This window comes from Manis pentadactyla, chromosome 13 (genome assembly GCF_030020395.1).
Source record: "Manis pentadactyla isolate mManPen7 chromosome 13, mManPen7.hap1, whole genome shotgun sequence".
NCBI lineage: Eukaryota > Metazoa > Chordata > Mammalia > Pholidota > Manidae > Manis > Manis pentadactyla.
The window spans coordinates 35290635-35303501 of record NC_080031.1 but is presented as its reverse complement, the minus strand read 5'-3'; the positions used below and the strand labels follow the sequence as shown (position 1 = coordinate 35303501).

Genomic DNA, 12867 nt, shown 5'->3' with positions numbered 1-12867 from the left:
AAGTTTAACATTTGCTTAATCACTGTCAAGCTGTTTTAATTGATGCTTATTTTCATTTTGGACATTTAACCAATTACTTCTTTGTTCCCTTTTTAATAGGTAAAACAAAGAATAATAAAAATATATCGCAAGGCATTTCTAATCAGCATATGGAAACCAATCCCAATGTAGTCTTAGCAGATGAAACTAATCTAGCAGCTAAAAGTTCTTTCGAAACAGAAGAATCTGGTAAGAATCTGATTTTGTTATATCATCAATCCAAATCCTAATATCAGTCTCATAGTTTCAAAGGTAGGATTATATTGTTTAATTTGGAATTTGTTCCAGTTGCCCCATTGGTCATGTTTCTATTTCTAGTTTTCTATCTTAGAAAAAAAATTGCTCTGAAGCATTTAGTACTTTGGTTAAAAGGTGAATTTTTAGTACTCATTCTTTCATGATGCAATAGATTCTTAACATGCACAATTTGATTACTAATAATGTTGACCAATTTTACAGAAGTCTTAAATATTTAACAGTTTTTTAAGGCACTAATTTGAATCCCTAATAAATTAGATTGGTGCATAGTATTAATCATTCTACCTAAGTAAGGCAAGTTTAGCTGACTGCTCAGCATCTATATCTCATTTGTTTAGAGGAAATTATATATTATAGTGTTAATCTTAATTTTTTGAGGTTTGGGCATATTCTTATGTGCCTACATCAGTTCTTTACATTTCCCCCTCCTCCATTGGAGTGCCAAGATAGCACATAAATGGCCCACAGTAACTACTTATTGAATGAGGGAAGGCAGTGAATATGTCCACATTAGATCTTTTGAACATTTGCCATTTTTAAATTTTATTTTTGTAAAATATAACATGTACAAAAGTGCATAGTAGTAGTATATATTGTTCATTGAATCACCATCAATCAGATACTCATAACCATCTTTCAAGTCTAAAAGTAAAACACCAGCACCACAAAAACCTGTCTTCATATCCCTTCCCAATCCCTATTACTCTCCATCCCTGTTCCTCAGAGATAACCATTATCCTGGCATCTCACACTTCTTGCCAACTTGATACCTCTTTAGTACCACCTTTACCCATTCTACCACAAGCTATGCCAAAACATCTTTTTTGTTCGTCTGTTCTTAAATGCCATTATTCCTCCAAACCTCTAAAAAAACTTAATGGCTTCCAAGTTTTACATCATGTCTTCTAAAAACTAGTTTTTTAATATCCTACTACATTCCTACTTTGAGTCTTCTGCCTACACCCAAGTCCAATTCTCCATTTCTCCTTAGGCTGAGTTACAGTGGGGTGTATGTCTTACTGTATCTTATGTGTGGAAGATTGTGCTTCAGTTAATCTCCAACCTTCACAAAATGAAACTTGAAATCTTTTCTCAGAAAGTCTTCCTGCTTTATTGAAACTCACTACCCCTGAATTTATGTGGCCTGTGTGTGATTTCCACCGACCTGTCTACAATAGGGACTTAAATGTGCTCTATACCAAATACTATTTTACCAGTGTCACATTAACATAATTACATGATAGTTGATACACATTTTTCTGAAATTTTCCCTATATTTTTATATTTTTCATGTTTTCTGTCCTAAACTGAAGGCTGTATGACCACAATATTATCAGCTACTGTGTTATTTTCTTAAATAACCTTTCTTCTTATTCCAATATAACAGTTCATTTACTTTTTGAGATCTCCATATAATACCCCTTTATAACACTTTTCCACATCTCCTAGGCAAAAAGGTGCCTTCTGTTCCTATGCTATTACAGTTTTTACTGTGTTTTATTATGACTTTCTGTGCTATATCTGCTTCCCTTACCAGACTGGTTTCTCCAACGGCTAAGACTTGGCCATTTCTCTTTGTATCCTAGTATCAGTGATATGGTCGGTCTTCAGTAAATGTGCTGAACGTTCCAAACACCACATGATATCATCACATGTTGATCACGTAAAATGTACTTGGCACCATTTCACTTTAGGAATATACCAGATAAAAATAAGTTCAATAGAAATGGCAGAAATTGAAGGCAACTGTTTTGAAAAAAACTGCTGCATGCTTGGAGCCAGTTTTTTTACATACTGGTAAATATTAGATGTTCTTAAACCTGTGTACTTTCTCCTCCATTGCATCAACTCTTTTCCAGGAAGGTTAAGAAACAATTAGACTTGTTTAAAGAGACCTCGTAATAAGTACCTTTAAGTTTTTAATACTCAGAAAATGGGAGATACAGTTTAACAGACTTAATACTTACTAATATGTCAAAGATTGGTGATTTCCTTGGCAAAATAGGTTTTTCAGTGAAGATGACTACCTCGGAAGCTATATATACTCATCATATCTTTCTGCCATCCTGCTGTTTTGCAGGTAACCAGTCTGGTCAGCCCCCATTTTGTACATCCTACCAAAATGAAGGCACAGCAGATGCTTTGAGGAATGGCAGCAACCACGATGAGCTGAGACAGGAAGCCCATGGACATTTTTCCCAGATAGGCTCCAGCATTCAGAAAAAGTCCTTTAAAACAGTTGCACCTACTGAACAGAAGTGTAACCTTGATATTACCTTTGAGTCTGTGCCTCATTTGAATGACTTTAACCAAAGAGTAAATTCTAACGGTGAATGTAATCAACATTGTGCTGAATTATACAACAGTCAGATGTCCACTGAAACTGAAATGGCTATGGAAGCTGAAAATATTTCTTTGTCTCCAAATGTGCCATGTGAATCTCAATTACATCCTAATCAGTCTGATATGCCAATAACTTCGTTTGTTTCCTTTGGTGGTGAAACTAACGATGAAAACTTAATTTTCGCTGAGAAATGTTCTCAACTTTTATCCCAAAATATTCCATTAACAGGAAAGCCATCTAAAGAAAGTGAGTTCTGTGCAAGTTCTAACAATACAGAAAGACTTAAAACTAATTTCCATAATTCTAAGTCACCCAATTCTAGAGAAATTCACCAGAGTAAAACTGAAATTAATGATGTATTACCAGTTTCATCACAACAACTTGCAGATGGCCAAGAGAATTCTTCACTTCAAAATAAAATATTACCTGTGACTGTTGAAAGTTCAAGTTTAAATGTATCTGAACAACAAGTAGAAATTCATCTTGGAGACTCAATAGCTTCAATTAAACAACCATCTAATGATTCATCATCTGTTGAGTTAAATCATCCAGAACAGGAAACTCAGCCCTCCAAGTCTGAGAAAGTTGCTTTGGATTCACAAGAGCCTTCGTCTTCTGTAAAAGAAGATGGAGATAGTATTTTTCTCTCTTTAGGTGAAAATGGTAACTGTGGGGAAGTTGCACTGGTGCCTCCAGAAGGTAATCTGATAGAAGACAGGCCTTCTCTTCCTTCGGAATCTGTGTGTTCTTCAATGAGAGATTTTCACCCCGAGTCCCAGAATACTAGCGATAAGTCTGCTTTGGACAACTCAACGGAGATAGATGTTTCAAATATTGTCTCTCTCAAAATTATCATCAGTGATGATCCATTTGTTTGCTCAGATACTGAACTCAACAATGCTGTTTCATGTATCAGTGGAGAAAACTTGCCAACTGTAATTTTGTCTTCTCCTGCTAAATCACCTGCCGGAAATGTAGAATTAGTTCAATGCCTATCTTCAGAAGAAACTGCGAGTGCTGTCCTATCTGCTGAAGGAGCAGGGGATTCAGTCTCCGTGCAGCAGAGCCTTTTAGCATTCAACCCTGAAGACACTGTGGTAAAGAACATTCAGAATGAAGACAGCATTGCTTTTTCAGCCAGTCTTACTCCATGTGTTTCCAAGGATGGAGGATACATACAGTTGATGCCAGCTACAAGCACAACTTTTGGCAATTCTAATAACATTCTGATAGCTACCTGTGTGACTGATCCAACAGCCTTGGGAACAACTGTGAGTCAATCTAATGTTGTGGTGTTGCCTGGAAATTCTGCACCCATGAGTGCTCAACCTCCTCAACCTCAGTTACAAACGCCACCAAGGTCAAACAGTGTATTTGCTGTCAGCCAAGCTGTGTCACCCAACTTTTCACAAGGTAACTTTAAGAAGTTCATTTCTTTGTGGTGAGAGCTAATTTCTTGTGTGTGCAATTACTGACTCATTCAGAGAATGAGAAAAGATCCTGAAATTTGTGATTATGCCCCTTTATTCTCACTAGTTAATTCAGTCAAACATTTTTTTAAGTATACTGGTAAGTTATGGAATTCAGTGGTTAGTTTTTTACTTTTTTCTCTCTGGAATTAAATCCCAATCCATGTGTTAAGCTACAAGAAAGGGAGAGAAGAGAAAGCTAATTTGTCAAACAGCTATATACCTACTAAAACCCAATGTGGGAGACTTTTTTAAAATAGCTATTATAGTCTTAGTTTTCAAGAAATCTGTTTAGAGAGACTTTCAAGGCACAACTTGAAATTCTCCCTCCATAAAGCCCTTCATAATTTCTCACTGTCTTCCACCTTCCAGAATTGATTGATCCCCAACTTTAGAATTCCTTGTTTATCACATTTGTGGCATTTATTCTATGCCATTTTATATGTACTTAGTGGTTGACATGCCTGTCCTTTTGGTCATTTGTGATTGTATGTTCCTTGAGGACATAGCTTATGACTCATTCATAAGTTACGTATTAGTTCCCCAGTTCCTTTCCCCTCTTTTTTATATTTTAGGCAACAATAAAATGATTAAAATCAGCAATTAAGTATTAAACATGATGGATCTATTTCAAGTGCTGTTAACAATAAGATAAAGGAGGGTCAGAACTGATAATGTGGGACTTGAGCTGAAGCTTGGAAAAACAAGGTAGTATTTGGAGTAAAAAAAGGTAGGTAGTCTTAAACAGCACAGTGTAGGTAGGTAGTTGAGAAACTGAAGCGGGTGTTGATGAAAGTGAAATCAACCTAACAGAAACAGTGAATGTAGTAGGAAAAGACACGTTTACAGGACAGGACTAAATTATGATATCCACAGACTAATTTGGTTGTGCATTTATCTTGACCCTTTTTGACCAATACCATTGAGATAATATGTGGGAGTTGTGAGCAAGTCTTGGGCTATTGATATTCAATTGGTATCTTAATTTTCCGGTATAAGATTCACACTTGAAACCTTCACAATCAATTTTCTAATCAGTCTTCACTATTCTTTCTAGAGAAATTAAAATATAGCTGTAAAAAAAATATATGCCTACATATATATATATAACTAATATGATCTCTTACGCTTATTCATAATACTTACATGACCAAGTGCTGTAAGACTACTTTAATGATCAGGTTGACTTTTTCTTACTTTGTTAGCTTTCCTGTTGTTCCTAAATTAGTTTTTTAAAAAGGAAAGTAAATTGTAAAAGAGATTATAATTTTGTACAATTTATTTCAAATGAATAATTACTTTAGTGTCATGTTTCTAAAAGAAAATCTGTTAAACTTCCTTTTTTTTTTTTAGGATCTGCCATCATAATTGCTTCGCCAGTCCAGCCTGTGCTCCAGGGAGTGGTGGGAATGATCCCTGTATCTGTGGTTGGACAGAATGGAAATACCTTTTCTGCTCCTCCTCGTCAGGTAAGATTTATGAACTGAACATGGCACAGCGACACTTTTCAAACATAATCAATGGTTTCTTCTCTTTTAGGCCCTCCATATGCCTTTGGCAGCACCTGTATGCAACAGGAGTACCCCTCAATTCCCCATCCCTCCAAAATCTCAGAAGACTCAGGGACTAAGGAACAAGCCTTGTACAGGTACGTTTTCAAGTTCATTAATGTCAGCTTTATGTCTCTGTATTCATTTGTTTACAGCAACACCACAGTATTTTCTTTTTGAATACCTATACCTATTCCTAACAGGTAATTGTCCAACTTTGGCTTAAAATCTTTTGCAGTAATGAAAACAAAAAGGCAAATGGGACAAAACAAAATTTAGAAAGGAGAAACTATGTACTTATGGCAACTTGTATGTGGTGGTGATAATATCAGAAGTCAGAGGGGACAGGATGGATTCTCTAATAAGTGAAATTTATCAGCTATTATATATATTATAAGAAAAAGTTAAGTTTCTTCCTCATACCATCTACAAAGGTAAATTTCAAGATGATTAAATTCCTAAAAGTGAAAAGCAAAGCAGTTAAACAAAAAAAAGTAAGAGAATATGTTAATGACATTGGGATAAAAGGATTGCTTTTATAAGTGAAAAAAACAATTTATAAATGGAAAAATTGATAGCACTGACTATTCCACAATTAAAGATCTGTCCAACAACAAACAACATAGACAAAGTGACACCAGAGTTTCATTCAGGGCCTTGATGAATGTTGCACCTAGTTCTCAGACTTCTCTACCTCAAACTTCCCCATCTTCATATGTGACAAAACGCCCATGTCATTAACCTACCTAAAACTCTGATCCTTCTAGGGTAACTCCTTCCACTTCAAAGCCTTTAATCTTTGCTTCAGGCAACCTCTCACATATCTTCTTCACCTTTAATTTTTTACTACTTATTAGACCTACACAATTTTTAAAGGCCAGTAACCACTCCAAAAAATTTTTTTCTTTTAACAAGCAAAGAGTGGTTTAATAAAGCAAAGTATGCACTTAGGGAGGGAGTGCAGGCATGCTGCAGAGGTGAGCAGCCCAGTTGTGTTCAGGTTGGGTAGTCTTATAGCTGGATTTAAGCAGGGATGGAATATTCATTGGGTTAGGTGGGTTTTTCTCAGATTAGGGAGGGGATTTCTGGGAAATAAGGTGACACCCTCTTTTTGTCCTTCGATGGTCATCCTTAGAACAGTCATGGTGCCAAGGGGTGCCTCTCATTTTAATATATACATTAAATCTCTCTTGAACCAATGAGAGCTCCTGTTATTTGACTCCTCACCTTTACCTGAACTTTCAGTTCCTTTCTGACTTCAGTTCCTTCCCTGTCCAAGCTAGACCCCACAGTCCTCATCAACCCCCTTTCCTTGTGCACTTAAACACCTTTATGTCCACATTCTTCTACCATACCTACTTGCCATCCTCTAGCTGTGGATCTGTCCAGCCACCCACCTCTGCCTTTGATCCAGGCTCCTTTGGCATTGGTTTAGAAGTGGTGCCATTCAATACCACTTAAAGATATCTCGCCCTCACTGCCCCTTACAACCATATTAAATGTCCACCTATCTTCTTTCTCTCCCTTTCCCTCTTCAGACTATTACCGACTTTCACAGCCCTTCTCGAATCATCACCCTTCTCCCTCTAGGCCAGTGACTTTTATGTCCCAACTCATCAGTAGTAAACTCCATTTTCTTTCATGACTTGCATTTAATATGTACCTCTTCACCTTCTAAAATCATTCTTCCCTTTTCCTTTCTTTCTTGGAAGAATAATTATGTCATTCTTCTAAGTTAAATGCATTCTGCCTATGCTCTAATTTCTATCTTTTACATATCTTGAACTTTTCTATTTTGGCTCCTTGCCTTTCTTGCTATAAAGTTGCTTAGGTTTGTCTCCCATGCCAACCCTTCATCCCAGCCCCTCTTATCTTCTTCCACTTCTCTGTCATCCACCTTAGTGTCTTTTATCATGTTCCCACTAAAACTGTTTAAAATAAGATCACCAGCCGTCTCTAATAATGTTGTCATATGCAATGGACGTTCTGCAGTCTTACATTACATTACTTCCTTCTAACAGTTGATACTATTGGCTTCTGGAACCAACATTCCTTTCCACTTCCCTTTCTAACTTTATGTAACTAAAGACCTTCAAGTTCTATGTACCTAAATCCCACGTCTTATAAACCTCCTCCGCCTACTTTTTTCTCCCGTGGTTAATGCCACCACTGATGCCTTCTTTATCTTTCATATCCATTTGAATGCACATTACTCTCTCTAAAACCATCATCATCTCTTACCTGGAACATTTAGACCTATCTAACTAGAATTCTTGTTTCCAGTTTTTCTTCTCTAGTCCATCTTCTCTACTACTGCCAGTGTCTTCCTAAAACATAAATCCATTCACGCATGTTCCCTATTTAAAACTTTTAAGGCTTCTCTTAAAACCTATTGCATAATACATGTCTTTCATGATCTCATCTTTGCTTTCCTTTCTAGGTTCATATCTTGCTGCTATACTACATAAACGCTTAAGTCCATAGAAATTAAAAATGGCTATTAAAACTCCAGAGCAGGTGCTCTGAGTGACAAACTTGCAAACGTGACAGTTAAATGGGCAAAATATATTGCTTTCTTTAGCTTTCTGATCTATGTAGTACCTTTAGGTGCTATATTGATTTGAACATTGTAACTTTTAGATGCAAAGATTAAATTCATAATATTTGCCTGAAGTTGAAGCAAGTCATTTGTGCTGTGTCTGTATTTCCTTTGCAAAATAGTTGACTGTCTTATACATATTACAAAGCTGCTTCTTAAACCATTTCATTTGTACCTAGTTATCATTCAGATTTTTTTCTCATAATGTGTGATACTGCAATCTGTTCCATTTTATTTGAGAGGAAATATTCTTTCAGTAATATTTTTCTTTTCTAAATAATTCATTTATAATTCCAGGAAAGCAGGCAAATAATTTGGTGGGTTCATCAAGTCACTTAGCAGGATGTCATGCACAAAGGTAAGCATAAAAGTAGTTTCTGTTGTAGATTTGAATGCTCAAATTAAAAGCAGGATTTCTTCATGTTTTGCTAATTCTTTTTTTTCCGTTTTTTAAATTAGAACTGAAGTTTCTGACAATACTGTGACCACAGATCTTGGGAAAAAATTGGAAGAAATTACAGTTCCCTTCTCAGTAGAGAGTATAGTTCCAAGTAGCAAACCATTTGAAAGCTATAGACGTGTACTGTGTTTTGACAGCACTGCTTCTCCTGTGGCAGACACACATGGGACAAATCATAAGACAGTGGCCCAAAACAGTGAAAGAAATGACATTTCATTTCCTGATCTTGACTCATCCATTTTGTCCTCCACTTTAAAACCCCGTTGTAATACTCTGAAAAGAGAGAGAGAGAAACCTCCTATGCCTAAGATTTTATCTAAATCAGAAACTGCTATTAGCCGACATGCCACCATAAAAGAAACACAGTCAGAAAAGAAAGTTTCACCAACAGAAATTGTGCTTGACTCTTTCTATAAAGCAGCTAATAAGGAGAATGAATTATGCAGCGATGTGGAAACACAGAAAAATCCAGAGACTTCAAAACTGTCTAATGGGCAGCAAAATGGGGGTTTATGGAATGAGAAAGCTATAACTTCACTGCAAGAAGTAACCAAAAAACAAGGCACATCCTCAAGCAGTAAAAATGTCATCTCAGTAGGTACAGCTGTAAAGGATCTAAAACAAGAACAAACTAAGTCTGCCAGTTCTTCGATTAACCCACTAACCAAACATACCACAGAAATGCTGCAGGATGTTCAGTGGCATGCCCCAGCAGATAAGCTCACTGATACTACTGATTTACCTGTATCCCGGATACCTGGCTCAGGGGTGGGGGAAAAACATAAAGAAGAACCTACTGATAGTATCAAGGTCCCCTCTAGTAGGCGCGTCAGTGATGACAGTAGCACAGCCAAAGTAATGGTTCCTCCTGCCACCCCAGACTTGCCTGCCTGCAGCCCTGCCAGTGAAACAGGGAGTGAAAACAGTGTGAACATGGCTGCCCATACGTTAATGATTCTCTCCAGAGCAGCCATTTCTAGGACTACTTCAACAACTCCTCTAAAAGACAATACACAACAATTTAGAACATCTTCAAGGAGCACCACAAAAAAACGGAAAATTGAGGAATTAGATGAGTGTGAACGAACCTCCCGTACTTCTAACAGAAGTCTTGCAAATTCACCAATACCAATGAAAAAGAAGAAAATAAAGGCAAGTTTCAAAGTTATTTTCAAAACCACACCTTTGCCCTTTCTTCACTGCACAGATTAGACATCTCAGAATTTTTTTGCCACAGCTACCTGATTGAATGCTCTGGTCAGGAGAGCTTTGAGTTTTCATTGACAAGTACATTTGGTAGCAGTGTCTCTCAGCCAGTGGTGTGTAGGTGAAACATAGCTTTTTCAAAATAATTGTTAAGGCATTTATTTGGAAACAACTTCCTGGGAAAAAGAGGTTTCTGTTTCTCATGGTAGGGCCCGAGGTTTTTGGGGAGAATGACATACAGCATGAAAGGTTGGGAAGCCACTATTGTGTGTGGAATTAACAAATGAAAAACTGCTTTGCAGCCCCTACAACTTGGGTTTTTTTCACATGCCCTGCCATCTCTTATAGATGTTAATATGTTGGAGCAGTGTAAAAAATGCATCTGTTTTACTTTAATCGTGATTATCTGTAGGAAGGTAGTACAGGGATAGCATTGATAAATGACACCCATTTAGTAAGTGGATTGAATTGAAAAGAACGGTACTTAAATTGTGTTAAAGGAAGTGTGGTATCAGGGAAATAGTCTTTGCTTTGGTGCCATGCAAACCTGGGTTTGAATCCTGAATCTGCTCAGTGGTTCTGTGACTGTGGTTAAGCCCATACCTCTCTGAGTCTCAGCTGCATCATTTGACATGAGGCGAACACACATCTTACTTGATGGCTGTGAAGGCTGATGTCATGTTTGTAAGGTGCCTGGGGTATATTAAATCTTCAGAACTTGAGAAGAACCTGTTACTCTTAATATTTTAGTAAAGCTTTCAAGGTTTTTTGGTTTGTCAGTGATGACCACCTTACAGAAAGCATGTTCTGTCTTGTCTCATTCAACATTTGTACACTCTGGATTTATGTAATGTCTTTTGCCCTAAATTAATGCCTAAGTGCCATTGAAGTATATTAACCTTGGCTTTTTAAAATTTGTCTATACTTTTCTACGTAAGTAAAATCCTAATGAACTAAAATTTTGCAAAACTTTTAGAAGTATATGGAAGAACCTGATACATTGTTCTAAGTCACTTAATATGAAAGACTTTTGACCTTGTTTGAGTTCAATATGTTAACTTAGGTTTATTTCTTTGTTTTTTTTTTGACAGAAAAAGAAGCTACCCAGTTCATTTCCAGCTGGAATGGATGTGGACAAATTTTTGTTATCATTGCATTATGATGAGTAAACCTTCTGAACAGTATATAATAAGAACAGTATCTGTTTAAAACTCATATCCCTTAAACTATGAGTATAGGGAATGAGATATTGACAAAATCTGAAAGCATGACCTGCACTTTCATTTTACTGCAATTTCACTTTATATCTAAATCATGCTGTTTTATAGCAGCTTCCTAGTTTGTAAATAGATTTATCTGGTATATTTTTATTTGGGGAAAAACATTTGCAGAAATGTAAGTAAAGCCAATCTGCAGAACTGTATAGCTTTGACAATTGCATATTGTAAATACTGTGTAAATCTTGTTGAAATAGAGGTTAAATCAGCCTAATGTTCTTAAATTGTGTTTTTTGAATTCTTATGATTTAATAATTCTTACAATTCTAATTCTGAAGCTTACTCATCTGGAATAGTTTCTCGCTTTTGAGGGAAATGATGCTTTTCCTTATAAATTGCCTTCGGTGACTGTCCAACAAGACTTAAACACATAGCCACTAAGTAGTACAAAAGTGATAACCACCTCAAACTGGTAGTAATCAGAAATTAACAATTTGGGTGTTTTTCTAGAGTGAATATTTACCACCCCTATCTATAATTGCAGTAAAGATTATATTCCTGAAATTTTACACTTTAACTGTTCTGGTTTTGTTTTAAAGAGAATTTTGTAAACCATTTGAGTGTTCTGATCCTTTGTATCTTTCAAAATCTTGTACAGAACTTTAAGTAAGTGTTTAGACTGTTGAGCCATAAGAAGTTGGTTATGTAGTAGTTGAAATTTCCTGGTATGCATATACTTTTCCCCTAAGTACTGGGGATTTAAAGAATTGCACTAATTCATAGAACTTCTTACATAGTAGTGACCAGTGTATGTTTAATTTAAGTCTTGTATTCTGTGTTAAAGTTTGTGTGGGTGAATATCTTCTGGTGTTCTTTTGGAAAGCCATGTCCATCATAAGATGTAAAAAGAGAAATCATAGTTTTATATTTTAATTTAGTTTTTCCTAAAATGGGCTGTGTTAAATAACTGTAACTGTATCTATATTTAGATATAGTGCATTGTCTCTGTGCCCCTTAAAATGTTACAAAGAATTACTCTCAGAAAGTCCTTAAGGAGAGTGAAAGAGGTGCCTTCTCTGTATTAGACTCACACACATAAGTCAAGGTGAAGATTTGGCTTAAACCTTTAAATGACAACAGAAATTATAATTAGTACCTGACCAGTTGTGCCTATTAAAGTATATTCTCTTAAGTGCTTGCTGTTTGGTTAAATACCAGTATTATTAAGGTTTTTTCTGTAGGTTGTATATATTGTTAAAGAGTCATTTTCCTCAACCATTTTTTTTTAAATACTGGGCCATTTAAAAAAAATCTATCCTACTGTGGAAATCACGTTAATTGCTGAGCTGCAGAAATTTATGTTTTAAGAAATTTTTATGATGTGGCAGTGGTCTATTCCTAAGGAACTAAATATCACACAGTCAATGTTTATTTAACTCAACTGTACTACAGTTAGATTTGAATAAATATTTTCATTAACTTCAAAAGTTTGAATTAACTTATATTTGCATTCATTCTCTTTTAGATAGTTTTATTAAATTCCTTTGTAAGTCAGTTCTTGCTTTTTTTGGGAAGTTCACATAATGCTGAAAATTGCAGATTTTCTTCTCATTCAGTTAATATACATTTATATGTGCTAAGTACTAAGAATTCATATATAAATTAAATAAGCTCACTTTCTTCAAGATTCTTACTTCTCTAGCCAGGACCCACTAAATATAGTCC

At 35.8% G+C, this 12867-nt stretch overlaps 1 protein-coding gene across 1 annotated transcript in view; it reads left to right on the top strand.

Annotated features, from left to right (window-relative positions):
- Nucleotides 1-12629, top strand: part of LOC118921051 (protein NPAT) — a 49387-nt gene extending 36758 nt beyond the window's left edge. Inside the window, exons 12-18 of the mRNA XM_036902655.2 lie at nt 100-228; nt 2378-4054; nt 5464-5579; nt 5650-5758; nt 8557-8617; nt 8719-9871; nt 11017-12629. Of these exons, the coding sequence (XP_036758550.2) occupies nt 100-228; nt 2378-4054; nt 5464-5579; nt 5650-5758; nt 8557-8617; nt 8719-9871; nt 11017-11094 (3323 nt within the window). The 3' untranslated portion in view covers nt 11095-12629. The remainder of the gene's footprint in view (nt 1-99; nt 229-2377; nt 4055-5463; nt 5580-5649; nt 5759-8556; nt 8618-8718; nt 9872-11016) is intronic.
- Nucleotides 12630-12867: the final 238 nt, after the last annotated feature.